This window comes from Pleurodeles waltl, chromosome 1_2 (genome assembly GCF_031143425.1).
Source record: "Pleurodeles waltl isolate 20211129_DDA chromosome 1_2, aPleWal1.hap1.20221129, whole genome shotgun sequence".
Lineage (NCBI taxonomy): Eukaryota > Metazoa > Chordata > Amphibia > Caudata > Salamandridae > Pleurodeles > Pleurodeles waltl.
This window is the reverse complement of record NC_090437.1, coordinates 670,902,394-670,928,438: the sequence shown is the minus strand read 5'-3', so window position 1 is coordinate 670,928,438 and position 26,045 is coordinate 670,902,394. Positions and strand designations below refer to the sequence as shown.

At 46.3% G+C, this 26,045-nt stretch overlaps 1 protein-coding gene across 3 annotated transcripts in view; it reads left to right on the top strand.

Annotated features, from left to right (window-relative positions):
• The window catches only part of ZNF827 (zinc finger protein 827), a 521,420-nt gene that overhangs the window by 466,282 nt on the left and 29,093 nt on the right, over positions 1-26,045 (top strand). For all 3 annotated transcript variants that reach the window (XM_069242614.1, XM_069242613.1, XM_069242615.1), the window contains one exon: positions 25,281-25,447. In XM_069242614.1, the coding sequence (XP_069098715.1) occupies positions 25,281-25,447 (167 nt within the window). The remainder of the gene's footprint in view (positions 1-25,280; positions 25,448-26,045) is intronic.

Genomic DNA, 26,045 nt, shown 5'->3' with positions numbered 1-26,045 from the left:
ACAAATGTGTTCCTGACATATGCATGTCACTGTAATTCAAAAAATTACTGTGACATATATATGACTGCAGTGGACCTGTGCCCAAATGTGCTGACCACACAACATACCCAGTAAATGCAGGTTACCTACCTCACAGTCTGGTGATGAGGGGGTTATGTTTTCTCCATGATCTAGTGGCAGCAGTGACGGAAGGTCGCAGCATATCGACCTACAAAGTATACTTTAGGGGTGACTTAGAAATATATATGAATAAGCTTTTCCTACAAGTCAAATGCATTTTTCCCTGCCATGTGTCACTGCAGTGGGGTGAGCTGGGGTTATCTGAGCTGTGTATCTCCCTTACCCTGACTAGAGTGAGGGTCCCTGCTTGGACAGAGTGCAAACTGGCCACCAACCAGAGACCCCGTTTCTAACACCTTTTGCAAACTCCAGTTATTCTCCAACAGACCCACAGACTTTGATGTATCCTGATGTATCTAACATGGAGCCAAAATATTAATGAACTCAGCCTTGTAAAAGGTTGTCTATGCACCTTGCTGCTTCCTCGGAGTAGCTTCTGGTCACCTGAAGTCTGGCTTACAAGGTGCATTGTGGTTAAACTCTGCAGAGACCTTTTTCTCTTGCAGATGACTTATGAGGCTGTGTTTTTCTTTGGAAGCTTGGTGAGAAAGAACTTATGGCAAGATTTCTCAATATTTTGTCATGAGGAAGCAATAAGGTTAGACTTGCTTAGCCCAATTGGCTTTTAATTGGTGGGAACTTCATGGTGCATAGCCTGCTTTAACTGTCAAGGCTGTCTAGACCCTGTACCCCAGTAAGGAAGTTCACAGGAGCCAGTCTACTTTCCTTGCTCTGCTGACCCACAGGGGGTCCTCTGTTACTTGCTTGTCACATTCAATTGGGCTCCTGCTATGCTAATAACAATTCAGGACATGTGGGGAGCATTATGAGTCACTGCTAAATGTATATTACAGATCTCACTAGGCAGATGGTGGAGCAGTCTCAAAATGTGTCCTAGGCTGCAATGATGTTAGTACACTGTGCCCCACAAAAACGTCTAGCGGGCACGATGATGGGTGTGTTCAACAAAGTTCTTGCACGTTATTAGAATTAAAAATATCCACATTGGCCTAGGAGCAGGGGTGGCTCCTCCGCTGTGGCGGAAGAGCGTTCTCCCTCCCCCGCCAGCCGTATTTACACAAATATGGCTCACCCCTGTGTTTCCTTTAGCGCTGGCACTAAATTTAGCTGCCAGCGGCAACGCAGACATCCTTGCCCCATTGTGCAAGCGTGTCTGCATTGAAGGGAATTATTGTTTATGTGCATGAAGGTGTCCCTTCCTGCACATAAACAATCTACAATGGTGATTTGTTACTTCTATATGTGCTGCAAAATGCAGCACACATAGAAGTAGCAAACCGTCATTATTGAATGATAATGGCATTTTGCTCTTTCTGTGTGTGCTGCATACTGCAGCATATATAGAAAAAGCAAAAACAAGGTGAAATGAACGTATTTCTCCTTGTTGCACCATGCTAATGCCACACCCCGAGGGTGGCATTAGTTTTTGGCGCTGTCAAAGATTTACAAATTCTTGTAAATCTGGGGCAGCATCAAAAGCAATGGGTGTTGCGGTGGAACACCCATTGCACGCCCCTCTGCCGCAGAAAAATGCAATGCCACCAGACGCCGCTACACCGCCAAAGAACTCCACGCGCTCAACCCTGGCAGCCCCTGCGTCCCGACCTCCCCTAGAAACATCTATGGACTTTTCTTGTGCCGGACATGTCACTTCACCTGCTCTCAAGCCACCAAGCACCACAACAACGCCACCCATAACAACCATCTAAGCTGCATCCTCCTCAACACCCGCTCCGTCCACAAGCACGCCATCGAACTCTGGGGCCTGCTCACATCAACTTCCCCAGACATCGCCTTCCTCACCGAAACCTGGATGAACCCCTCCTCGGAACCCGACATCGCCATAGCCATCCCTGAGGGCTACCAAATCATTAGAAGAGACCGCACCAACAAACCAGGAGGCGGAATCACCATCATCCACAGGAGCACCATCAGGATCTCAACCAACACCCACGACGCCCTAGACGCCACAGAACACCTGCACTTCCAGATCTACATCAACGCGAACACCACCCTGAGAGGAACCCTTGTCTACAGAACTCTGGCCCCCGCCCACAATTCTGCGAGGCCATCGCCGACACAATCAGCACCCACGCCCTCGCCTCCATGGACTATATGCTCCTCGGTGACCTGAATTTTCACCTGGAGAACACTGGCAACAGCAGCTCCTCAGCCCTGCTCGACATCCTCGCCAACCTCGGTCTCAAGCAACTCGTCACAACGCCCACCCACTCAGCCGGCCACACACTCAACGCCATCTTCTCCACCAGCAGCCACATCACCTTCACCCACACCACCGAACTTCACTGGACCGACCACCGCTATGTCCATTTCTCCTTCCAGAAACCCACCGCTCACCACCACCAGCAACGGACCCCTCACTGCAAATGGAACAAGATCTCCAAGGACCAACTGACCTCCACCCTCGCCCACGCCTCACCACCCAACACCAGCGACCCCAACACCGCCGCCCTCAACCTCAAACAATGGCTCGACGACTGCGCCAACACCCTCGCTCCACTTAGGAAAACTTTTAACACCCGCACCAGCAAGAAAGCTCCCTGGTTCACCGCCGACCTTCAGTCCTCAAAGCGGGAATGCCAGAAAGCCAAGAAGATCTGGCACCAAGAACAAACAGATAGCAAACACGCCGCCCTCAAGACTGCCATCCGCAAACATCACCAGCTCATGAGGACCACCAAAAGATCATTCTACAAAGAGTGAATTGACAACAACGCACACAACAGCAAGGAGCTCTTCAGCATCATCAAAGAACTCACCAACCCCAAGTCCTGCTCAGCCGACACCCCACACTCGCAAGACCTCTTCTGCGACTCCCTCGCCACCTTTTTTCACCGCAAGATCACAGAGATTCATGGCAGTTTCACACCACCAACCCCCACAACCACCACTGCCAACACCGACCCCAACGCACCCATCCACACCAATATCCTGAGTGCCTGGACCCACACCAACCACGAGGAAACCACCAAGACCATGAGCACCATCCACTTCTGCTCATACGCCGACCCCTGCCCTCACCACGTCTTTAATGAAGCCAGCCAAATCATCGCTCCCTAGCTCTGTACCATCATCAACAGCTCCTTCGAGACCGCCATCTTCCCGGAGAGCTGGAAACATGCCGAGGTAAACACCTTGCTCAAAAAACCCAAGGCCAACCCCGAAGACCTCAAAAACTCCCTACTCCCCTCCCCAGCGAAGGTCATCAAGAAGATAGTCAACAGCCAATTATCTTGCTTCCTGGAGGACAACAGCCTACTCGACATCTCCCAATCTGGCTTCCGCAAGAACCACAGCACCGAAACCGCTCTCATTGCTGCTACCGACGATATCAGGAGGAAGCTCGACAAAGGTGAAACCGTTGCCCTCATCCTCCTTGACCTTTCTGCAGCATTCGACACCGTCTGTCACCACACACTTCGCACATGCCTACACGACGCTGGAATTCCCTACAAGGCCCTGGACTGGCTAACATCCTTCCTCTCTGGCAGAACCCAGGGAGTCCGCCTCCCCCCCGTTCCTGTCAAAAGCCACCAAGACCATCTGCGGAGTTCCCCAGGGATCCTCTCTCAGCCCCACCCTCTTAAATGTCTACAAGGCGCCGCTCGCCAACATCGTCTGATCCCACGGCCTCAACATCATCTCCTACGTGGACGACACACAGCTGATCCTCTCACTCACAAAGGACCCCGCAACTGCCAAGCCCAATCTCCACACTGGACTTCACGCCATCGCATACTGGATGGAGGCAAGCCACCTCAAACTGAACTCGGACAAGACCGAGATCATCATCTTCAGCTCCAACAAATCAGCATGGGACGACTCCTGGTGGCCTGCCACTCTAGGAGCTGCCCCAGCACCCATGCACGCAACCTCAGCTTCATACTGGACTCGTCGCTCACTATGACCCAGCAAGTCAACGCCATCTCATCCTCATGTTTTAACACCCTCTGCATGCTTTGCAAGACCTTCAGATGGATCCCCTTTGAAACCAGAAGAATGGTGACCCATGCCCTCGTCAGCAGTAGACTGGACTATGGCAACGCACTCTATGCGGGAACAACAGCCAAGCTCCAGAGAAAACTTCAGCGCATTCAGAACGCCTCAGCATGACTCATCCTCAACCTCCCTCGCCACGAACACATCTCAGCCCACCTCAGAGACCTCCACTGGCTCCCTGTCAACAAAAGGATCATCTTCAAACTCCTGATCCACACTCACAAGGCTCTCCAGACGCCGGACCTGCCTACCTCAACGAGCATCTCAACTTCCATAGCCCGACTCGCCAGCACCGCTCCGCCAACCTCGCCACCCTCCCCCGCATTCACCGTACCACAACCTGCGTCAGATCCTTCTCCCACCTAGCCGCCAAGACCTGGAACTCCCTCCCCATCAACCTACGTCTGACCCAGGACCTCCTGACCTTCAGGAAACATCTCAAGACCTGGCTCTTCGAGCAATAGCACCCTCCCCCCCCAGCGCCTTGAGACCCTACCGGGTGAATAGCACGCTTAACAAATAACTGATTGATTGATTGGAAATGCCCATATTTACAAGGCAGCATTAAGCCACAAAATGTGGCTTGTAAAAGTGATTCTCTGGTGGCGCTAGGGGCATGTAAATATGCCTCTTTCTGTTTCCCCCATGGACTCGTTGCTTCATTTGAATCATGGTTTTTACAGATGGTAAGTTAGCTTGCATCCCTGGAGACTTTCTCAGAACTCTTTGCCTTACCTCCTGACCCAAGACACATACATTTCATTATACACCTGTGCAACTACAGAAAACATGCATATATATGTGCCAGTATACCATCTTCAGTACACCTAAATTTACTGGTTTGTGTAGGTGACTCTTTTCTGACGTGCAATATTATTTCCTTCGTTCACATCAGAATTTCAACATGCAATGACACAGCGTGGCATCAATGTGCAACACTTCCACAGCGACCATATACTTCCTGATTCAAGAACTCTGTAAGTCAACTACACTGGGTGTTGAACTAGATCACATGCCAAAGTATCGTTGACTTGTGGCACCACCTGCTCTTGTTGGGCATGTACCAAGCAAACTTAGAATGTCACTGATTTTCAGTTGCTAGCTGCGTGCTAGTCTGATCCTACAACAGGATCGGATCATATTGATGCTTTTTTGCTGCATATCACCACATCAGCCTCAAGCACAAAACAACCTCCATGGCTACAATTGAACAAGCTAGCATTGTGCCAATACACACAAAATGTAGGGTACACACGTGAGGTTGAAAGAACTTCCAAGGTATGGTTCCGATTCCTGGTTGCTACTGTCACCACAGAGACTGGGATACTTTCAGACAGATGAAAAGATGTGCCCTTTATTTGGGGCACTGCTTAGTATTACTAGCCATCAGAGCATACCCCAACATTGGTACACAACCATTTACCTGCCTGCCACCTGTACTGCCCACTTTACATTTGTGATTAATCTAGATTTTACACATCAACGTAACATCAAACACACACTGAACATTGCACAATTGCTTCCCTATTACCTTGCTCTGTTTGTGTTGCTCAATAGTTGCCTTTCTTACTTTTAGTTAGTGCTCGGAGAACTTTTGGAATCACTTTTGGAATTCCTTATTTTCGCAAACACTTGAAAAAGCGTTCATGTTCAGACTATTTGTGTTTTGCATTCACTTGCCCTTGCAGATGAGTGGGACAGTACATACCCTTCCTCTCCACATACACATGGTAGAGGTGTACACATACATAGAGGTATATTTAGGCTGCAGCCTGACTTTAATGTATGTAACTTGTGTGATTTTAGACATCTTTTAAAGTCGGGTTTGGACAATTTCTTTTTATTCCGCACTCCACAAAACCGGTGGTCACCTATTAAGCTTTGGCTCATGGCTAACACATTTAGCATGCTGCAGTTCCTAAAGATGGCGTGGGAGCTTGGCCTCAACCAGTAACAGTCCAGCCTATCACTGAAAGGGACCCAGAGCTTACAAGTGGCTCCTGGGGTGCAGTAAGCTATCCATTAACATAAAGCTAGCCCTTGTAAATGGCCTTGGCAACACTGTGCTGTCTCCTATTTACCCACAGGACTATAAGAGGTGATGAGAAGCATCTGGAACCTGTAGTTGTTAATTATCTCCCTAATTATTTTACATCATTATGGCATCCAAGGGATGTTTTCAGTGCAACTGTACTTAATCAGGTTGACGCTGAGGCGCATCAGAGAGGTAGCACAACTGGCCAAGTGTCTGCATCAAGAAGAAAGCAATGAATGAATGATTGCTACTGTAATTGATAGAGGAAGATGTTTTAAATTGTTTATCTGGCACAAAACAAAGTGCGCTGAAATTTCTCCAGTGCCTTTTGCACTAGATATGCCACTAGATTAAACAATTGATAATGCTTCTATACTTCTGTTTTCATTACTATATGGAAGAGAACATCACCTGGGCTGCAGGTCGGGGTCTCTTTTGGAAATTAGTCAGAGGGGGCTTGGCCTCTTGAATATGTCTCTGTGTCATCTCAGTGATTCTCAGAAGTTTGCTTGTAGACTTTACCTCTCCAGAATGTCCTAAATTTGCCAAAGGTCTGTAGCATCTTTCCCTTCATTTTTTCCCCTTGGAATTTTGTTACGGGTGATGATTGCAGTTCTGTTTTTAATATTTTAACACCATCAGGGCGGCTCCTTCGCTTCGGGAGGTGGGAGGGGGGATGAGCGGAGAGTGCACCTAAATGCGCATGTGTGTTTGGCCGGCCGTCTGAGGCCAGCCAAACACACATGCGTACTTAGGTTTCTCCAGCCTGTCTGTGTACACAACCGGGCTTCAGAAACTGCGCAGACCCCAAGCATGTGTCTGAGCGGCACTCACTGCTGCTCAGACCAATCCTGGCACTGCTTTCATGCAAGGTTTTGCATGAAATCAGCGCCAAGATTGCTGTGGAGCCTGTGCTGGTGTCCCAGCAGTGAGTGCTTGTTAGACTTTTCATCCTTTTCGTGGTCTCCCTTAACTTTTTGCCACTGTTCCCCAGGTTGCTGATGTGTGCTGGACTCTGATTTTACTGTTTTTGTTACTCTGGGCACTTTACCACTGCCAACCAGTGCTAAAGTGCAAGTGCTCCTGTTTAAAATGTGTACGTAATTGGTTCTCCATGATTGGCATATTTGTTTTACTGTTAAGTCCCTAGTAAAGTTCACTAGAGGTGCCCAGGGCCTGTAAATCAAATGTTACTAGTGGGCCTGCAGCACTGGTTGTGCCACCCACATAAGTAACCCTGTAATCATGTCTCAGACCTGCCACTGCAGTGTCTGTAAGTGTATTTTTACACTGTAAATTCGACTTGGCAAGTGTACCCACTTGCCAGGCCTAAACCTTCCCTTTTCTTACATGTAAGGCACCCCTAAGGTAGGCCCTAGGTAGCCCCAAGGGCAAGGTGCAGTGTATGGATAAGGTAGGACATATAGTAATATGGTATATGGTATATATATCCTGACAGTGAAATACTGCCAATTTCGTTTTTCACTGGTGCAAGGCCTGTTTCTCTCATAGGATAATATGGGGGCTACCTTTAAATATGATTAGAGTGTAGAGTGTAGATTCCCCTAGAGAGTAGATGGACATGTGGAGTTTGGGGTCCCTGAACTCACAATTTAAAAATACATATTTTAGTAAAGTTGATTTTAAGATTGCGCGTTTGAAAATGCCACTTTTAGAAAGTGAGCATTTTCTTGCTTAAACCATTCTGTGACTCTGCTTTGTTTGTGGATTCCCTGTCTGGGTCAGTTTGACAGTTGGGTTGTTTTTCACCTCGCACTAGACACTGACACAAAGGGGGCTGGGGTGTAACCTCCATTTCCTGATTAGCCATCTCTGCTAGGAGGGAGGGGTGGAGTGGTCACTCTCATCTGAAAGGACTGTGCCTGCCTCTGACAATGCCGGCTCCAACCCCCTGGTGTGTGTCTGAGGCCTTGCCTGGGCAAAGCAGGATTTCACAAGTAGGTGTGAGTCCCCTTTGAAGAAAGGTTACTTCAAATACTAAAATGGGTATAATAAGGGCACCCAAATCTACAGACTTCAGAAACACTTCTGGAACCAAGAGGAACCTCTGCCTGGAGAAGAGCTGATAGCTGAGGAAGAAGTGCTGCCCTGCCTGTGACTGTGCTTTGTGGAGCTTTGCTGCAGTGCTGCTTCTGCCAGAGTAAGAGGGCAAAGACTGGACTTTGTGTGCCTTCCATCTTGTGAAGAAATCTCCAAGGGCTTGAGTTAGAACTTGCCTCCTGTTGTTTGAAGTCTCAGGGACAGCAAAGACTTCTCTCTGCCAGCACCTGGAGTCTCTGAAGAGACTCCTGCTCTGACAAGTGGTGCCGTATCCAGTCCCTGGGCCCTTGAAAGAAAAGCTGGTGGAAAACCAAGGAAATCGACTTCGGACGACTCCGGACCGACGCCGCTGCTGAATCCGGTAACGCCGCCTGCACCCGCTGAAGTCCGCGACTCCGTGGAAGTCGCCGCACCACGTCGTGACCGACGCCGCTCGAAGTGCACGGATTCAACATTTCGCACAGATGCCGCGATCCCCGACTTCGCGCATCGGCTTGTTTTCACTCTTCACCAAAGGTATTGTACTTGGGGGTCTACATGACTCCGTGTTCGGCGCCACTGGTGTCGGCTTGTTGGGAACAACTCCGTCACGACGCCGTGTTAACATCTCATCGAAGCATTTTTGTTTCTAAGCGCTATTTTTTTAGTTTAATCTGTAAAAATTCATAACTTGACTTGTGTATGTTGGATTTTTGTCGTTTTGGTCTTGTTTTGTTTAGATAAATATTTCCTATTGTTCTAAACTGGTGTTGTGTCATTTTGTGGTGTTTTCATTAAGTTACTGTGTGTGTTGGTACAAATACTTTATACCTAGCGCTCTGAAGTTAAGCCTACTGCTCTGCCAAGCTACCAAGGGGGTAAGCAGGGGTTAGCTGAGGGTGATTCTCTTTTACCCTGACTAGAGTGAGGGTCCTTGCTTGAACAAGGGGTAACCTGACTGTCAACCAAAGACCCCATTTCTAACAGTGCTGGGACACCAGAAGAAGAAGAGCGAGAGGTGGCAGGGATGGAGGCGAGGTAAGTTCTTCTTATTTTTAAAAAGATTTGTACCTCGGCTCCGTTACTCTTCCCTCCACCCCTCACCACAAGCATAACCACCTTGCGTTATGCGGCCACCGCCGCTGAACACCATGCTATGGTAACTGCTTAGCAATTCTTTGGCTATTTGGTATTGAACAAAATATGCATTGTTTTTCAAAAACAAAATGTATTCTTTTACCCTTAACATTTTATTTTCTATCGAAATGCCTGAGCAAAGCTGTTGCTATAGTTCAGCTGTTTTCTCTTTTGTGGGATTTTTTTTAATGAATATTTAGGCTGTCCACCACTTAGGAGCTGCATTCAGATTTTGAAATTGAATGTGACATTAGAGGAGGACAAGAAGTGTAGATCTATAACAGCAAAAGAAGCACGTAATTGTTGTATGGTGGAAAGTAAAGAAATCCAGTTCAACATTTTAACTTGCAACACCGGAGACAGCCTAAATAAGAACATTGTTTTCAAAATGTGAAAAATAATGTAGAATAAAATAATTTTTGATTGGTCAGTCTAGAAAAAGATTTCTCAGTACTAGTAAGGAATGGTTTATGGTGTAATGTCCAATGTTAAAATTAAGAAATGCAATAATTCCTATTAAAGAAACCACCTGGTGAATTAAAAAAATTCTCAAAGCTTATTCAGACATAAATAAAGGAACATTCTCGAATACCTTTTGTTGGTGATAATTACAGCTGTAGAAATGGAAAAAGAGAACTATTCTTCTTCCTAACGGTGGATGCCTCCTTTATTGATTGTTATGTTTCAGAGAGGACGTCACATTATTTAGTGCCAGAGACCTCCTGTACACATGTCTTCCATGTTCAACCTAAACGGGCTTTTTTCGATTGAGTTGCATTTGGCCATTTCCTTTTTTGTTTGGCGCTTTTCCTAATGAGAAAGAACAGCTGTGTTTCTCCCATAGTCCAGTAGATAAAACAACAATTTTCCCAAACCATTTTGTGCCTAACCACTACACGCTCTGTGGAGCGCTATCTGCCCCTCGATTTTTGCTTGGTAATGTAGGGGAATTCCTCACAGGGATGAGGTCCCTGCTGGTTAGGTCCAAAGCACCACGGATCCCCAGCATAAAAGACACAAACAGCGTTCAAGTGCAGGCCGATAGACCACGTGCAGTCCACACCCCTTTATTTTATAGCCTCTGGCCATGCCTGGCCAGACAATACAGACGGTGCGCATCCAAGTGAAGGCACACTCCGAAGGGTCCCAGGTGGCTCACTACACTCCTTCCAAACTCAGTCTGGAATTGTTATTGTTAGATCTGACATACAAAGTCTCTTAGTCGTTGGCTTGGTTGCTGATTTTATTGGAAATCATATCGCTGGTCTTGCGAGCGATCTGACATTCTGTCTGGGATTGGATCTGATTGCGTGTCTTATTCAACTCGGGTCTTCATTCTCAGGGTTGGATCTGCAGGGGCTCGTCATCTCGGGTACATCACCTACTCCAGTTTCTTCCTCTTTGGGTGGCACGTTGGCTGGAAGTGGCTACCTTTCGGAACCAGGAGATGTTTCTTGTGACCGTCTCGCTGCCTTTTCTTGCAGTGATCATTTGTACTGTCTACTTTCAGTACCGTCCACACCCCTGGTTCGAAAGGTGTCCTGAACTTCCAACCTGACCTGCTGTCTCTAATGATTACCTTGTCGTTTGACCTGATTGTGTGAGTCTTTGCTTGACACTTCTTGCTCTTGGACATGTTGTTTTGAGCACGCCGAGCTTGGGCTCCTTGGGGGCCATTTGGTGGCTGGGTCCAACCCGGGTGCACTGGGATGGTGTCTCACCTGGGTTCATTGAAAATCAGGGTCCAAGGGGCTCATTAGGTGGTACAGTGCTGCATCCTGCAGCACTCCTGAAGAAACTCCTCTGGGCTACGTTCCCGGTTAGTTCCTTTAGCCATCGCGATCCTGAGTGTTTTGTTCAGAGTTTGCATTAGGCTTCCAACCTCACCATTTGCCTGCAGCCATTGTGGGGTGACACAACAGTGGGGTATTCCTAGGTGGCTGAAGAGGTCCTTAAATTCAGGCCCCTCAAAAGGTGGTCCGTTGTCGGTCATGATCTCGACTGGTAAACCAAACATTGGAAAACTCTGTCTAGTGCTGATGCAACATTTGTGAAAGCTATTGAGTCGCTCACCTCATCAATGGGATATTTTGAGTAGTTGTCTACTATGACCATTGTCATCTTCCCGTACAGGAAACTCCAGAAATGTTCCCGTCCGGGAAACTCCAGAAATCCATGCTTATCTTGGACCACGGGGTTGTGCATGGATCTTCTGTGATGATGGGGGCTGGGGTTTCTTGAGAACTTGTGAGTTGACTGGCTGGGCATTGTCACACCATCTCATCTACAGCAGCCTCAAGGCCAGGGAGCTATACTTTCTCCCGGATTCCGGACTTCATCTTCAAGGTCCCTTGGTGCCCACCATGAACTAGCAGTGTCACTTGATGTTGGAGGCTTGCTTGAATCACAAGTCGGTGACCTCTCAGGGTGATGCCATTTTGAGTGGTGATGAACTCATCACGCACCATCCACATTCGGACCATTCTCTCTTTGTCTCGACCTGCCCAGTCATTGGCATCCCTCTGGAAGCTTTGCCAGGAGCCGCTCTGGATGGCATCTCTCACCTTCAGGGTTAGCGCATCATCCTTCATGGCTTCTTTGATGTTGTCGGGGCTGAGTGCTTTCAGGCAAGAGTTTCGTGCAATTGTGTTGAAGTAGTCTTTCATGGTGCCATCGCTGCTTGTGCCTGGTTCAGCTGCCTGTGGCTGGTGGCTTGAGAGGAAGTCCACTGGCTTTTTAGAGTCAGGTCAGTACACAACTTCTGTGTGGTAATGTTGTAGCTGGATGGCCCATCTTTCTCTTCATGGTGGAGGATGGGGTGCCGTGCCCCGGAACAGCAGATCAAGAGGTTGGTGGACTGTCTCTGCAGCCACTTTAGTTTGCTTGTAAACGAAATGAGGAAAACCTCCTCCTTGTCATCATTGGGGATGAGTCTTGTTGCTAATGGCCTTGTCGCAGCGAGTTGCTGGCGGTTTGGGACACTGCTAGTTCATTCAGGGATACCTGCCACACTGCTCTGGACAGTGTTTTCCCTACCTAAATTACTTTTTTATGGCTTCTCCTTGGCATACTGAAGCTAAATGTATTTTTTTTTGCCGCAATTGGAGCATGTGCGGTCTTGCACCGGGCAGGCATCCAGGGAGTATTCCTCATGGTCGCAGTAGGTAACTGAGGCTTTGATGAGGGTGGAGCGCATGAAGCGGTCATGTCCATTTTTCTCCTGGTGCAGATGGTGCCAGCTTGCTCTTCTTTGATGGAGTGGGTCTTTTCCAGTGCTTGAGTAATGGCAATGTCCATTTCATTGGCTCTTGCAATGGACAAGTCATAAGACCGATCCAGGACCAGGATGTCATCAAGACTGATGTTTGGCTTCCTCAGAATGAGGCCTCTGAGCGTTTTATTCTGACATCATTGAATTAGTTGGGCCCTTATTTCTTTCAGTTGGTCATCTGTGGTACATGTGCTGGCCAGTTTGCTCAGGCACGCATAGAACGCATCTATGGACTCTCCTTCCTGTTGGCGGGCCTGGCGGAGTTTGAAACTCTCGAAGTCGGGGTTCAGTTGGGAGTAGAAATTAGCATTAAGTGCTCGCACAGCAGCTTCATAGTCCGTGGCAGAGTCAGTGTTAGGGAGGTGCTTGAACAGTTTATATATTTCGTACCCCACATAATGAAGTAGAATAGAGCGCTTGATGGTCCTGTCTGTTTCTCGGGTGGCAACCAAATCATTTTCTAACCTTCCAATCCAGATTTTCCAACGAGGTGGCGCAGTTGCAAAGTCAGAGAATTCACTGAGTGGCTGTAGAAGCCCTGCCAGTGCATGCTGCTGAGGAAGATGTCTCTGAGGCTGCAGTCTTGGGTCGTGTTGTTAGTGTCATCCACCATTACTGGAGGCACTTGTTCCCAATTAAAATGAAGGTCAGAGATTCAATTGTCTCCTCACAGCAGCACCATTGTTGCTTGTTGTCCACGGATCCCTGGTAACACTCAAACAGGGGGAAGCCATAATATGCAGGTTTGATGGGCAGGCTGGAGGGCAGACTAGGCCTGAGCATGGCTTGGGTTGCTCGTGGTGTGTTCAAACTTGGTATGCTGTGTTCCATTGGGCAGGCTCTGATGGGCTGATGCGACAGTAACGGCCAGGCCCAGCAGCACGAGGTAGAGGGCAGGACCTTTCCACGAACCATAATGAGATGATGCTAATTGGGCAGATCTGCAGGGTGGACTGTGGTGGAGCACAAGCACAGCCACATGAGTCAGGGTCATTTTTTGAGGCCTAATGTACTGCCTCTGGTGCTGGTGGTGGCCTTACTGTTGGCACTCAGGCCCAGCGTGAAGTGCGCATCAGCTAGCACATGCAGGCACAGGCGGAGCTGTGATGGCAGCTGTTCACAGGTGCTGCTGTTGCCATCTCGCTGTGAGTTCACAGCCTGAGGAGAATCACCATTGTCACCAGTGAAGCGGGAACCCTTGCGGGGCTGAGGTCCCTGCTGGTTAGTCCCAAAGCACCCATGGACCCCAACATAAAAGACACACACACACAGTGTTCAGGTGTAGGCTGAAAGGCCACATGCAGTCGATGCCCCTTTATTTTATACCCTCTGGCCACACCTGGCCAGATGATGTAGAAGGTGCACATCCGGGTGAAGGATAACTCTGGAGGGTCCCGGGTGGCTGACTACAGGTAACACCTGGCACATGAGCACAAAATGCCAGTTTACCCATTCCATACCAGGTGAAAACATAAAAAATCTGCACATAATTCCCTATTTCAAGGTTCAAAAATTGAGCACCTGATAATTAACACAGTCTGGGCTAACAGTAATTAGTGTGTGAGCAGTTTTCACCTCCAGTTTACACACAATTTATGAGTGTGCCCTAAATATTATCCTGCAGGTGGTAAGAGCAGACGTTCTTGTATTCCAGTAAAGTCCTTTCATTTTTAACACAATTCCATCAATAAAGACCCAATATCCACTTTCTTAAATTTTGTTTTTTCCCCCATCGGAATAGGATGAAAGTGTTTCAACTCACCCGTCCTAGTAAACATGTCTACAAGGTTTTTCATTTTATATCACTCCAGAATATTTGTTTTGGATACAGTGGAGTTAAATGTAAGGTCTAATGTAGATCAAGACTGTCAGAAACAGCAAAGTGTCTGATGGTTAAATGGAAAGGGGTTTGGGCGAGAGCCACCAAATTCTCCTGATAAGAAAATCTCACATGCCCTCTTTCTTTAGCGTCCATCTTCTTGTGGTCTATATCTCAGTCTGACAAGTGACCCAGGGGCCGCTGGGAGAAAATGTTACACGCTAAGATGAGAATTTCTAAAGTATGCCACTGTTGTTGTGCTTTGCTGCTATTTTGTGCAGGTCTGTTTCAAGAACTCAAGGATGAATGGTATGGTTCTGTACTGTGACCTTATTAAAGGGCTGGGGTGAAAGAAGATAAAATGATCCTTTGGAGCGGTAGTGAACTATGGCATAGTTACGCCTTGAGCCCTAATACAAAACAAAAATTGTGAGGTCCCCAGCAACAGGATGGAACATCTGTATCAATGTGGGCACAATGAAGTGTGAGATCACTGTACTTGCTGTCATTCACATTTATGAAGAAGCAACTAGGGACCAACAAAGGACTACCCACGCTTAAAAACATCCTAATCTTGAGAAACAGAAATTACAGTCACATCCCTACTGTAAGAAATTGGATTGTTCGTTGAGGAGAGTGACTATCCACCTCAAGGAACAAACACAATCCTTGTCAGGGTGGACCACTAAAGTCATTAAATTAACCTGAGCTCAACGGTTTGGTAGCTGTTATACAGAACAGACAGGCTTAACTGAGGGCAATGGGTAAAGCATTTTTGCAGTACCAAAACAGTAATAAAGTCGAAAAACAACGCAATACAAAATCCCAAACTGAATTAGAAAAATAGCATACATATTGAGTTCATTCGGTCTAGAGATCTAGACCATTTTGAGTAACAAAGATAACAATCATACATGATAAATAGTATTTGTTAAAAAAAAAAACAAAGAAACAAGATAACAATATAAAAACAGTAATAATCAGGACAGTATAACAATAAGATCAACAAGACTAAGTATTTGATTGTAGATAAAAAGTACAATAAATAAGACATGGCTAAAATGTTAAGAATAAAAAAGATAAAAGCTAGGATATAAAATTCTGTCTAACATACCAATGTGGCCCTCGTCAATCCTCATGTAGAGGGCAACAAGCTCCAGCTAAGAAATTCCTACTGATGCTACTAAAACAAAAAAAACAAAAAAACAGTTGAGACTCCTTCTGTCGACTAATGTAAGGATGGCTCACATGCCCTTTGAAACAATAAGCCTACGCCGGATGTACCAGGCCTCCGCTAAAAATTTGGTAACTGTAATAGCTACCACGGAGGATGAGTCATATGTACAGATTCTGGTGGCGTTTGCTCTATCATATAATGACATATTTTTGCAGAGGGGAATGATCCACCTCCCTCTGGGACTCTTGTACAAAGGGCAGAAAAATAGTAAATGCTCTATTGTTTCTTTACAATTTTGGCAAGAGATACATCTATCATTTGAAGCGATGTTAGATGACCAGTGAGCCGTAAAACCATTAATAGGCAGTGTACCATATCTTAGTTGGAGATATAAAGCACGGGCGTACGGAGGCATGGGAAGGTTCAAGAAGTTCTCAGGCCAGGGCTCGTGCTTGAGTTGGAGAAATTCCATTGTTAGCCTGCCCGCCGCTTTTTGGTGCAAGGAGTCTTCATTAACTTTCTCCCAATATCTTTTTGTGACAAGTTTCCTTGCATTATCGTGGATTTGATCCGGATATTTCCAGTAGGAAGGAAAACCTATTTTGACCCAGGCAGATTTCATTTCCTTCAGCCATGGAATTTTCTCCAGTGCCTGGGGGGTGGCTATGAGCTCTCTTATAGCCAACCTATATAGTTCGAGTTCAACAGATTTCCATAAACGAATCCAATAGGAGAGAGGCCTTAGGGCTGCTGTGGTTTTAATACTGTTTAGACCTAGGTCTAGCCTTAGAGGGGTCATTGGTGAGCCCATACCTTGCCGGGCAATCTGTCTAAGGAAATGGTTTTCCTTGATTTGCAGAGTATCGAGGTTTTTGTGGGACCCCCAAAGTTCCGCTCCATAAAGGGCCGCTGCTCTGATTTGGACATTGTAAATCTCTGCAAGTATGTTCAAGGGGGGACTCGGAGCCTTTCTCGATCTACGGACAAGGGCCCCACCTCTCTGGCTTATAATGAGAGCCCCTTTGTCAATGGCTGCCATCCATTTGCCTGTGGTCGATAGTCTGAAACCCAAGTAGTCGAACTCTTCTACTTTCTCCAATGGAATCGAGTTCATTTCTATGCTAACGCGCGGTCGTTTCTTGGAGGTACTATATATCATGAGTTTTGTTTTCTTGATATTTACGTCCAGACCATAGTCACTACAAAAAACACAGAATTGGTTGATCAGGTTTTGGATTCCCATTGGCGATTTAGATATCAAAATTGTATCATCTGCATATAGCAGACACGGGATTTTTTTCCCAACCAATTTAGGTGAATCATTTATACAGTTCTCTAAGTAGTGGATGCAATTATTGATATATAGCAAAAAAAGGGTGGGTGCCAAAACACATCCCTGTCTAACTCCTTTTTTAATAGCTACGGGGTCAGTCAACTCGCCCCCCTGGCCACATCTAATTTGAGCGAAAGTATTTTCATGCAGTTGAGCAATGAGTTTCAGGAGACCAGATGGCACTCCCATGTTTGATAATGTTGACCACAGCAGGTTCCTGGGGATCAAATCAAATGCGGCTCTGAGGTCTATGAAGACCACATAGAGATTACCCCTCCCCAGGTCAACATTCTTCCATTTTATTGACATGAATCTTAGGGCTTGGTCAACTGTACTCACTGCAGGTCTGAATCCTGCTTGTAGGTCAGAAAGAGCTTTGGACTCCATAATCCATTCCTCAAAATGGAACAGAAGATGCTTTGCATAGATTTTTTGGGAGTTATCAAGGAGACTAATCGGACGATAATTGGCAGGGATGTTCGGATTTCCTTTTTTTTAAATGGGTACTATTTCAGCCCCTTTCCAAGTGGGTGGAGCGGGGGCCCCTGCTGCAATAGCATTGCAGATAAGGTTGAGATATGGTGCCCATATATCTGGTCTTGATTTGTATAGATCGCCTGGAATCTTATCTGGGCCAGGGGCCTTTCCCCATTTCAATGAGTCTATTGCTGCTCTTGTTTCGGTTAGAGAGAATGTGATCGGGGTGGTCTCATGGTTTATTGGGGCATCAGGGGCCCACAGAGATGCTTCAGAAGGCCCTTCGTATAGTTGCCCAAAGTGCTCTACCCATGATGCTGAGAGAATTGAGGAGCCAGGTGCGGCAGGGGAATTGCTACAGTCATCAGTTATTAGTTTCCAGAACCTAGATGTGTCATTAGATTTAGCAGTCTCCAAAATAATAACCCATCTGGCCTCTTCCCAACTTCTGCGTGCCTTAGAACATTCCTTCTTATAAACTTTTCTGGCTGTTCTTAACGGCCCAACATGGCCATCTTTTATTGTTTCCAGGAGAGACAGTTGTGCTTCTCTGCAACAACTGTCAAACCAAGGAGCGCAGTGCTTTTTGTTAGGATTATTAAGAAACTTTTTTGTAAAAAGATGCTTTAAAGATTGGAACAAGTCAGTGTGGGCTGCTAAGACTCTGTCACCCTCCCCATTCTCATTTAGCCGGATCATACACTCCATCTGGTTGGCAAGCAGGTTGTAAATAGATGCCAGGTGTTTAGGGGAAGAATTAACAGATTCCCATTTTAGGTTGCGTCTGTTATTAGTTAGAGCCAGCTGGGAGGCATGGCTCTTAGAGTAGGGCACATTAAACGAAGGAAAAAGTCCTCTGGTCGATAAAATCAGCGTGTCATGATCGCTCTCAATTTGCTTTTGGACCCTCATATCGAACATGTGTCTCCACAGTCGGATGTCAAGAAGTATATAATCAATACGACTGCTGAGCCCTCCGCGCCTAAAGGTAGCTTGCAAATTTACATCCGAGCGCGAGCGACCGTTGCAGGCTCGGAGGCCATGGGCTAATGTGATGTCGGCCAGTAAGCGCGCAGATTTATTCAGCCTTGGTCTTTTGTTGGAGACTAGCTGAGGGATGCCCCAATGGGCATCCTCTTCTTTTCATATTCCTTGGACTAGAGGATTAGGTTCAAAAGTGACATTGAAATCCCCTCCAATCAAAACAAAGAAGGAGGGATTGTTTTTAAGAAAACTGTCCAAAATGGACAGGACATCAGAATCAGCATGGGAGCTCACATTCCTGTTATAGATATTAATTAAAAGTAAAGGTCTCTCTTCAGAGATCATTATTAATAGGACTTGCAAGTCAGGGCAACCCGTATCTATTTCTTCTATCTTGCACCTAAGAGAAGTGTTGATCCACACAAGCAGCCCTCCTGATGGTCTCCCAGAAGATGACTTGCGTGCTGGAACCCAATAGCTTTTAAAGCCTAGTCTATATTTGGGTTCTAATGCCCACGTTTCTTGGAAGAGGCAGATCAGGTGATCATCAATAAGACTGCCCCATCCTGGGCTTTGTAATTTGCTTTCCAACCCTGCTATATTCCAGCTGAGTACCTTATCGAGATCCTCTGTTTTTATGGACCCTGCTTTATTCTGAGGATATTTCCTACAGGGGGAGGAACTGCTAGGAACCATACTAATTCCCTCAGGTATATTAGGACCAGTGGCTTTCTCGCTATGTGCCTTGTGAACCTCGCTGGATGTGACCCCGGCTATATATGAATTAGGTAGGTTGGCCATACTGGTGGACCCCAGAATGTATGGAACAATTGACAGGAACGGAATACATTCCTCGCTGACTTGGCTCGTGATGCTTGTGGGTGATCCCTGGTTAACAGGATCTGCCAAGGTCGAAGGGGCAACGGAGTTAGAGATGCTGAGGGCAGTAGGGTGAATATCCTCAGCCTCACCATTGCTCGGAGCCACTTCCGAAAGGTCATCTCCTAGTCAGTCTGTCTCAGAAAGAGATGACGAAGGGCATCTAGGGCCAAGTGCAGGGATAAACTGTGTGTGGGTAGCCGGGGGAGCACGTTGGCAGTTGTCTACTCCAAGCTGGCATGGGAGGTGGATAAAACACTTGTAACCTGCAAAGGGAGGCTTTTTCAGTTATAGGATAAGGTCTATTAGCGTTTAAAAAGAGCCGTTGGACAAGGTCTGGAGAATTGAAGTTGATAACTATGCAGTCCCCTGAACCGATCTTCGCTAGGGAACCCACCCAACCTACCCTTCTCACCATCAGTATTGAGGGTGTCATGGAAAAAGCAAACCCTGCATTCACGTGCAACCAATGAATAACCTTGTTTTTAAGTTTGGTAAAAGATTCAGTGGAATGAGGTTTGAGTTCAGGAACATTCGATATAATGAGTACATAATGACATGATTCTGGTGGCAAATGGAGCACTTTTGGATCTGGCAGACCCCTGATCTTGTCGCTCTTCTGGTGTTCTGTTTGCGGGTGCTCCCAAGTGGGGTTGCCATCTCCTGGATTAGTTACTGGGTTATTCCATGGGGCAGTTCCATTTAAAAGGGGAACTGAAACCATATGGGGCTTATTCATTAAAATACTAGCTGTTTTGACGGAGCTGGGCCAATCTTGGTTTAAAGAGGAAAAAGGGATTTTTGCTATTTGGCCAGTGGGTCTGTTGGCAGTGATGAGGTCATGGTTGGCAAGGGGATAGGATTTAATTTCTATGGGTGGAGCAATTTTTGGTGGCTGGCTATTGATAAGGCTTTCCAATTTGTCCTCAATCGATTGGAGGCGGGTTAAAATTGGAAGAAATAGTTTTGAAAGCTCATCTCTTATGAAATCCCTGGTGTACTCATTTGTATGGCACTCGTTTGTGTTGTGTAAGGGGATTGATACCGTATCCTTATTAGAAGGTTGGGCCATGTTAGAGGGGCTCAAAGTCCTAGATCGTTTGTTTTTAAAAGCGAGTTCCCTTTGTTTCCTTTTTCCTTTGGTGTTGGAATCTGCTAAGGTGAGGGGGCCTTCATTTGAGGGACTCTGAGCCAGCGGAATAGGTGCAGCACGGGTGGTAATTACAATTGGGGTTTCGTCCTGATTCTCCTGGGAGTTTTTAGAGGGGGAAGGGAAAGGGGTAGTCAGTACAGACTGTAATTCTGGTCGCGGGGAGGGCTGTGGGGCTGAGCTATCATGAACTAGGCTGTTGGTTGAAGAAGGGGGGGCAGCTAAGCGTCGCTGCACTAACTCTATTTCTTTTTCAAGTTCCCCAACAGCCTTTTGCAGAAAACCATCTAAGGTTCTGTTAGAGTGCTGCTTTCCTTCCAACCCACCCCCACGTCGACGGCCCATTATTCTTTAAGTCAGGGGCCTTTAGTGAGCCCCCGGCCTATAGGGGTGTGTAGGCCTTTGGGACCCAGCCACTGACACCATAGTGTGATTAATAAGCTTCTCAGACCCTACTGTTAACAAATCCCAAAGACAAGACCACAGTAAGACGCCCAAGCGTATATATATAAAGCCTGGCCCAACCACTTATCGGGCGCAGACAGGCGCAGAGCGGGTAATGAATTATGGGCTCCTGCCCTTGGGAGAAGAAGAATGGTGCCGCCTCCTTCCACCCTCCAAGAAACGTAATTCAATAAGCAGTTATATGATGAACTGAGATAAATTCAGCTGAGTACACGGAAAAACCTGCAAATATCCGGTTTAGGTTAATAGTTTTCCACGTGCTTGATGGGGCCTGGGGCTCTATGGGAGGACTGCCCACGCACCGAGCAGAGGAACTTGAGATCTCCTTCAGGCAGCCATAGACAAGTTTGCTGTATGGACCACGTCTTTGGGTAGATGTCAGGGGGGTGGCCCTGCCCCGCCTCTTCCTGGCAATGACGGGCAAGGACGGGCCCGCCCTTGGCCCGGGCTTTGCCCGGGCGCCACCCGCGCGCGTCCCGCGACGGCAGGAGCGCGATTCAGTTTTTAAAGGGCTCCTGCCCCTTGCACTCCTTCCCGGCACACAACAGCGCTTAGCATACATATTAATAAATAAAATTGAGCTAAAATATGAAAATTCTGTTAAGGGGAACCAGGGATAATAATATTTTGAGTTTTAAATAAATAGAGCCTAAAAACATTAAGCTCCAACCGTGGACAACTGGTTGCAGTAGACCTGGACAGAAGCATGATTTGAGGCAAGCCAGATGCAGCACAGGAAGGATACAAGGGCCAGGTTTGACCCAGTTGGGGGATTTACTTTAGAACTTAATCTTGAAAATGGAATTCCATACTTTTCAGTGGGGCAATTCAGCAGGCAGTAGCCGAGGAGGGCTCCATGAGGTCAGATAGCAATTGAAGGTGGTCCCAGTAAAGCTGTTGTTTTTTTGTAAAACACTCTGAGTGGGAGAAATTTGAATTCAGAGGTCTTTAGAGCCAAAAGCATTCCAAGTCCCAGGTTTTCCAGGGTGCTAGGAGAAGTACAGCAAGACACAGTGAAGAGTTCTAGAACCTCATGAACAGCACTTCGGAGGTCAGTACCGACTCCAGCAAAAGCCATCAGCAGAATCCAGGTCAGGTCATGTTGGAACTGGTCACCTGGGAGTCTTCAGGAAACCACTCTTGAAGCTTGTTGTGCCCCTTTAGCTTTAATAGACGGTCAGCTGTATGACCTTGGGGTGCACTTCATTTTCCTGTTTGCAAGAGAGAGCAGGGCCAGTTCTTCAGGGCTCCTCTTAGGTCTCAGACAGGCAGATTTAGTCCTCTTCTATTCTTCCTCAGATCCTGTAGTGTTCTGATGGGTGTATAAGGATGCAACATTTATGCCTCACACCAGCTTGTGGACGGGGGTCACTCCCGGCTCCTCCCTAACCACTGGGGTAAAAGTTTCCACGGGTTACCTTACTCACATTTGGATCATGACCTACATGCTGTGCTGCTTAAATCAAAGATGGTGAAAACTTTGTCCTCTTCTGCAGAGCGTGGGCCCAGCCCAGAAGTGTAGCAAAGGAAATAACTAACCCTTCCTCTGTGGTCACTCACTGGGAGCAGCTCCATCCCCACTGGGATGGGAACCTGTTTGACTGGGGAAGTAAAAGAAGGGGCCTATTCAGGCGTCATTTGACATCCGCTTGTGACGGGGGCCTCTTTGAAGTAAATTAAGTTCCTGGGCAATGCCCAAATGGTCAACCTACCAGAGAAACAGAAACACATCCCCAAACACAGGCCTTTGTTTCTGCTCTGGGAAAATTTTTCACACCTATTTCAGGGCTTGAGCAGTCAGAGAGCTGAAGCTGGAGACTAATGCAAATTAGCCTCCAGGGAGTTTAAGGCAGGGAAAGGGTAACTTTCTAAATGCGCCCTTCCCTTAACATTTATTAAAAATCAGACTTCACTAGTGAATTGGGCTTTTAATAAACAATACAAGGAGCCCAAGAATTATATTTCTAGGTGTTTCCCAAAGGTTGCATTATTAAATTTAAAAGTGGACCATGGTGCTTCTCTATGGAAAAGCCAGCCTTGTGACAGTGAGAATAGCTTTTTGGTGCTAGCCACTGTAAGGATATGTTTAACATTAACTTTCTACATGTCCTACTTTTGAATAACATGTACCCTGCCTTATGGCCTTTAAGACCTACTGAAGGGTGACTTAATAATATTTAAAAGGGAGATTTAGACCTGTCAAAGGGGTTCATTTTGATATGTTGAATTGCAGTGTAGCAGGGGCAAAGTGCACGGAGTTCTACAACCAGGAAAAAAGACAGGTTACAAATCTGGGAGTACTCCACACAAATGGTGGTCATTATCTACAGCTTTTATCTACCAAACAGCAGCGATCAGGAAGAAACTAGTTAGCACCCTACTGCTAAATAGAATTGGTTAAAATAACACTATATATTTCTCACTTCATTGTGTGAGTCTCTAATGTCGAGGCACAACAAAGTAGACAATACACTTCCACTTCCTGGGAAGATTTCCACCCCCCCATGTTGTGCCATGCCATAGACAGGGGCACCGAAAATGGATGCCACTCCCCTTTTGCATTAACACTCTGAGCCAAAACTTCAGATGACATCTGCTCCAGCATTTGCAGAATCTCCACTTCAGTGGTTGCATGAGGTTACCCGTGCCTTTGAGAGCAGCCTGAAACTCTTGAAATTTCCCTGTATATTTGACCAGCCATTACTTGAACCCTTGAGCTGATCAGCTGCTCTTGCTGCAGCGGTGGACTAGTATCAGCTTTTCAGGGGTTATATTGTTTTCCTAGTTCCAGTGCTAATCAAAAGTACCTAATATAGCACTATCTCACATGCAAATAATTTTTCCTTTTACAGTTTTGCACCTTCAGATTGCATTCATTCCCAAAGTCTCCTCTATGTTCACAGGAAAATTGACCTTGCCTTAAAATTTCGAATTGTTGCCTGTCCTTTTTTTGCTTTTCTTATTCTAAGTCAAAAGCATGTTTCCTTTATTCTCGGTTATCGTACTTCTGCAGAATTCCCATACCTTATTTCAAAGATCACAACATTTTCTTACCCCTGCAACTTAGCAATAACTAATTTTGTGTTGCTCACATATTAATACTGCCAAGCATATGCATTAATTGAGGTAACCCTTATTCTACTTAAGATCATGCAAAACCCCTATTTATTTAATCCACCTCATAGAAACTGGACCAAATGCATGGAATGGTTACAAATATTTCCTTATGAGCACAAGGCTAATCCCAATGATATCTAACTCTGGGAGGAAAAACTAACCTTGAGTTCTAGAGTGGAGCGCTGCCCGACATAAAGCACATTAATGCCTTGTCAAGGGTAGCAAGTGCTAAATAAATGCAATTACAGTACAATATATAACCCTCCTGGCCTACATTGATACTAATACCACAACACTCAGTGGTCAGGCAGTTGGTCGTTAATCATACAGGCTGCATAATAATTTCCTTATACTGCTTGACATTCTTACTCTCACGTAGGATAGAATTGCTATGATTCCTGTTCCTCGCCCAGTATTGTACCAGTCCACAGCATTAAATCACCTATCACCAATTAAACAGGCGTGGAATAACTGAAAATATCTGCCACATGCTGACAGCCAATGGAGTACTGTCATTTAGTCCACCACTGCAGGTCCCGAAAGTTATCCACTCAACCGCTTCATGGCACCTCTCAATGACAATCAGGTAAGGGATGATATTAACAAATCTGTCCCAGCAGATTTCTCCATAATTTCTCCCTCCAACCTGTGCCTGCTCAGGACCATAAATTTTAAACAAAATATGTCAGAATGGACAAACCAGTAAAGTAACCATTTAAGGTGACTCTGATCATAAGAAATACCATAAAGGGACTTGCTGAGGTGCTAAAAACTGCCCGCTTACTTAAAACCATAAACTGTGCGCTTCTTTCTAACACTTCTCTATGCATCAGTCATTACACTACTAAGCCTTGCGTCCTATCACACAGTACCCGCATCCCAATGTTCCTCATGCACACACAACGTGGAAACACTTCCCACATCCATCCAATCAAAGACACTATGCTTCCAACCTCAAACCCTACACTGTGTAGTGTGCTACCCAGGTTGGCAAGCACCTCAGCTCCTCGCATGGGGTAATAAGCACTATGTAAATGTTGCTGCACGATACAAAGTACTACAAAGGCGCGCTTGGATACCTTTCCACCAAACACTGCTGTACTACCACAGCTGCGGCGTTCCCCATAAAGGAGCTGCAGTCTTTCCGTCCTGGCTCGCATCCTAACCCATGCGCCATGTCATCATACTGCTTGCTCCTTCTATCTTCCTGATGTGTTGTCTTCTCCTTCCCACAGCTGTCACGTGTGTGGATTTGAAACCGAGCTCAATGCCCAGTTCGTCAGTCACATGTCCCTCCACGTGGATAAGGAGCAGTGGATGTTTTCAATCTGCTGTGGCAGCTGTGATTTCATCACCATGGAAGAGGCCGATATAAGGAGCCACGTGCTGAACAAGCACTCAGGTGAGGGCGAGGTGCCTTGATCATTCCAACTTTAACTGGTTACTCTGGCCACACTCAACCAACTACCCGCCATTGCCACTAGCCATCTATGTCACTGGACACTGACAGTGCAGACCCAAGATTTCGACACACAATTATCATGTTTTTTTTTTTATTTCTTGCTAATTTAAGACACGGGTTTCAATGGGCTAGTGTGCAGGGGAGGCGTTAGCGGTAATCTAGATTAATTAGAATCGTCAGATTTTCAACATTTAATGGAAGCAAAACCAGTTCCATCTTCAGCCGGAATTCAAAGCAAGTACTCACTTTATTGACTCATTCCATAATACGCAGATCACCACGTTTTGATATATGGCATCTATTTTGCAGTAAACTTGGAATATATTCGATTTGACATCACCAAAGTTTCAGAGAATAGGTATTCCATTTCATAACGTTTAATTTCGATTTGCATCTCAAGAAAGTTCTGCACATTTTATGTTGTTTCTATCATTAATTTTCGTCTAGCTGCCCTTGTTTGCATCCAGTCTGCCTCGAAAGAGTAACCCGCAAGTTTCAGTCAATCAGTATTCATTTCAGTATTGATCAGTGACATATT